The sequence below is a fragment of the Mesoplodon densirostris genome, chromosome 8 (genome assembly GCF_025265405.1).
Source record: "Mesoplodon densirostris isolate mMesDen1 chromosome 8, mMesDen1 primary haplotype, whole genome shotgun sequence".
Classification (NCBI taxonomy): domain Eukaryota; kingdom Metazoa; phylum Chordata; class Mammalia; order Artiodactyla; family Ziphiidae; genus Mesoplodon; species Mesoplodon densirostris.
The window spans coordinates 46950886-46954065 of record NC_082668.1 but is presented as its reverse complement, the minus strand read 5'-3'; the positions used below and the strand labels follow the sequence as shown (position 1 = coordinate 46954065).

The following is a 3180-nucleotide window of genomic DNA, read 5'->3' as shown; positions in this document are numbered from 1 at the left end:
CTATTAATTTACGTTATATAGAAGATGACTGACTTAGCAAATGCACACACTGGTCCAGCCAATTATCACAGACCTTAAAGTAGTAGAGTCAAAACCAATGAGGCTATCCTGATGCATGTTAACCCACACTGTTAATTTAGCATTTGAAGCTAGATTTAAAAGCAAAAACCTATTACCCTTCATATGAGGCTCCATCAGTTATTAATTAAAGATTATGCATTCTGCTTTTCCCTGGTGTGTTTCTGTCCTGATCAACTGTTCCCTGGAACAGTGGTCTTTTATCTCCATCCACCTTCTCTCCCACCTAAGTGTGTGCCACCAACCCATGGAAGATTTGACGGACATGGACATGAGCCCCCTGAGGACCCAGAACTATCTTTTCAGTTGTGAACTAAAGGCCGACAAAGATTATCACTGTAAGGTGGATAATGATGAAAATGAGCACCAGTTATCTTCAAGAACGGTCAGTTTAGGGACTGGTGCAAAGGATGAATTGCACATTGCCAGAGCAGAGGAGATGAATTATGAAGGCAGCCCAATTAAAGTACCACTGGCAACTTTGAAAATGCCTGTGCAGCCAACGGTTTCCCTTGGGGGCTTTGAAATAACACCACCTGTGGTCTTATGGTTGAAGTGTGGTTCAGGGCCTGTGCGTATTAGTAGATGGCACTTAGTAGCTGTGGAGGAAGATGCAGAGTCAGAAGATGAAGGGGAGGAGGATGTGAAACTCCCAAGTATACCTAGAAAGCGTTCTGCCCCTGGAAGTGGTAGCAAGTTTCCACAGAAAAAAGTAAAACTTGCTGCTGATGAAGATGAAGATGATGATGAAGATGACGATGATGATGATGACTTTAATGATGAGGAAACTGAAGAAAAATCTCCAGTAAAGAAGTCTGTATGAGATACTCCAGCCAAAAATGCACAAAAATCAAACCAGAATGGAAAAGACTCAAAACCATCAACACCAAGATCAAAAGGTCAAGAATCCTTCAAAAAACAGGAAAAAAATCCTAAAACACCAAAAGGACCTAGCTCTGTAGAAGACATTAAAGTAAAAATGCAAGCAAGTATAGAAAAAGGTGGTTCCCTTCCCAAAGCGGAAGCCAAATTCATCAATTATGTGAAGAATTGTTTCCAGATGACTGACCAGGAGGCTACTCAAGATCTCTGGCAGTGGAGTAAGTCTCTTTAAGAAAATAGTTTAAACAGTTTGTTAAATTTTTCCGTCTTATTTCATTTCTGTAACAGTTGATATCTGGCTGTTCTTTTTATAATGCAGAGTGAGAACTTCTCCTACCATGTCTGATAAATGTTGTCCAGGTTCCATTGCCAAGAATGTGTTGTCCAAATTGTCTGTTTAGTTTTTAAAGGTGGAACTCCACCCTTTGCTTGGTTTTAAGTATGTATGGAATGTTATGACAGGACATAGTAGTAGTGGTGGTCAGACAAATGGAAATGGTGGAGAGACAAAAATATACATGTGAAATAAACTCAGTATTAAAAAAAAGATTATGCATTCTTACACATTAAATACATATACACAAAGGCCTCTTTTTTTAAAATAAATTTATTTATTTATTTATTTTGGCTGCGTTGGGTCTTTGTTGCTGTGCACGGGCTTTCTCTATTGCGGCGAGCGGGGGCTACTCTTTGTTGCGGTGTGCGGGCTTCTCATTGCAGTGGCTTCTCTCGTTGCGGAGCACAGGCTCTAGGCACATGGGCTTCAGTAGCTGTGGCATGTGGGCTCAGTAGTTGTGCCACACGGGCCCTAGAGCACAGGCTCAGTAGTTGTGGTGCATGGGCTTAGCTGCTCTGCAGCATGTGGGATCTTCCCGGACCAGGGCTCGAACCCGTGTCCCCTGCACTGGCAGGCGGATTCTTAACCACTGTGCCACCAGGGAAGCCCACAAAGGCCTCTTTTTAAGACAAAAATACCTCCAGTTATAAATAGACTGCAAAGCATGAGGAACCTCCCTAGCCAATTGGCAGGGTGCTCCCTGTTGCAAAAACATACCAGCACAGGAGTCTGTCATCTGTTATGAGGCATCCAAGGATCTGAGTGCTTGGGAGGCAGAGTTCCTCTCTAGCTCTGGGAAGCCCAGCTCTGGCTGGGGCCAAATCAAGAATTACTGTGAAGCTCTTGAAACCTACAGATACAAAAAATAAATAAATAAAAACTCTCAGATATTTTGTATTAAAAGTTTTGGGGGACTTCCTTGGTCACCACAATGGGAAGCCCATGCACCACAATGGCGAGTAGCCCCCGCTCGCCACAACTAGAGAAAACCTGCGTGCAGCAACGAAGACCCAACGCAGCCAAAAATAAATAAATAAATTTATTTATTTAAAAAAAAAAAAAAAGAAGAAAAGAAGAACATCTTCCTTAGAGATAAAAATGGCAGACACCCCTAACATCTAAATAACAAGTAAGGCCCAACATCAGTGAGGCTGCCAGCACAGAAATAATAAAAACCGTTAACATCCAAAAAGGCCTCTTTCCCACCGAAGTTTTTAAAAGTCTCCCTTAAACAATGAGTTAGAGGAAATATAAAAATAAAAAAATAAAAAGTTTTGGGTAGAGTTCTAGAGACAGCAGACTCAAAACATAGGTGAAGCTCCAACAAAGCTTGATGGTAGGGCAGATCAGTACACCTTGCTGCTGATTTAAAAACCTAACCTAGAGTATTGCCTCAAAATTAAGAATTAATGCACTAATACAAACCTAAATTTGTAAAATTATTGTTGAACTCTGCTTCCTAAGAAAGATCTTTCAGGGTCCTTTGACTTGCTTAGTTCTTAAGGGCAGTATTAAATGGGATACTATCTTTGTCTAATGTAAATATGGTCACCATCTTATAATTGGGAGACCTGAAGTCAGAGAGGTAAGGAATTTTCCTTATATCACACTGCAGAAAAATGAGTTTGTAATAGAATTCAAATATTTTCAACCAGTAACTAGAAATGACAACAATCATATAGCCAACTTTCTATTATCATGGTTTTTAATTCTTTCCATGACTTTCTGTGTTTCTTTGATTCTCCAACCTATAATGTAGGTACTACTGGTACATTTACCATTTTATATGTGAGGAAACAAGCACAGAGTAGCTGCATAACAGCTCCAGTATCACACACAGCTGGTAAATATGGAGGCAGGAGGGAAATTCATAGTCCACGCTC

General features: G+C 40.6%; 1 protein-coding gene across 2 annotated transcripts; it reads left to right on the top strand.

Moving 5' to 3' along the window:
- The first annotated feature begins 325 nt into the window (after positions 1-325).
- Positions 326-1192, top strand: LOC132495029 (nucleophosmin-like). Of its 2 annotated transcripts, XM_060106568.1 has the most exons (3): positions 326-383; positions 678-891; positions 970-1192. In XM_060106568.1, exons 1-3 carry the CDS (start codon positions 326-328, stop codon positions 1190-1192), a joined length of 495 nt encoding a protein of 164 aa, XP_059962551.1. The 2 variants fall into 2 exon arrangements, with proteins under 2 accessions (XP_059962551.1, XP_059962550.1); XM_060106567.1 differs by having other exon boundaries at positions 326-891.
- The last annotated feature ends 1988 nt before the right edge of the window (positions 1193-3180 follow it).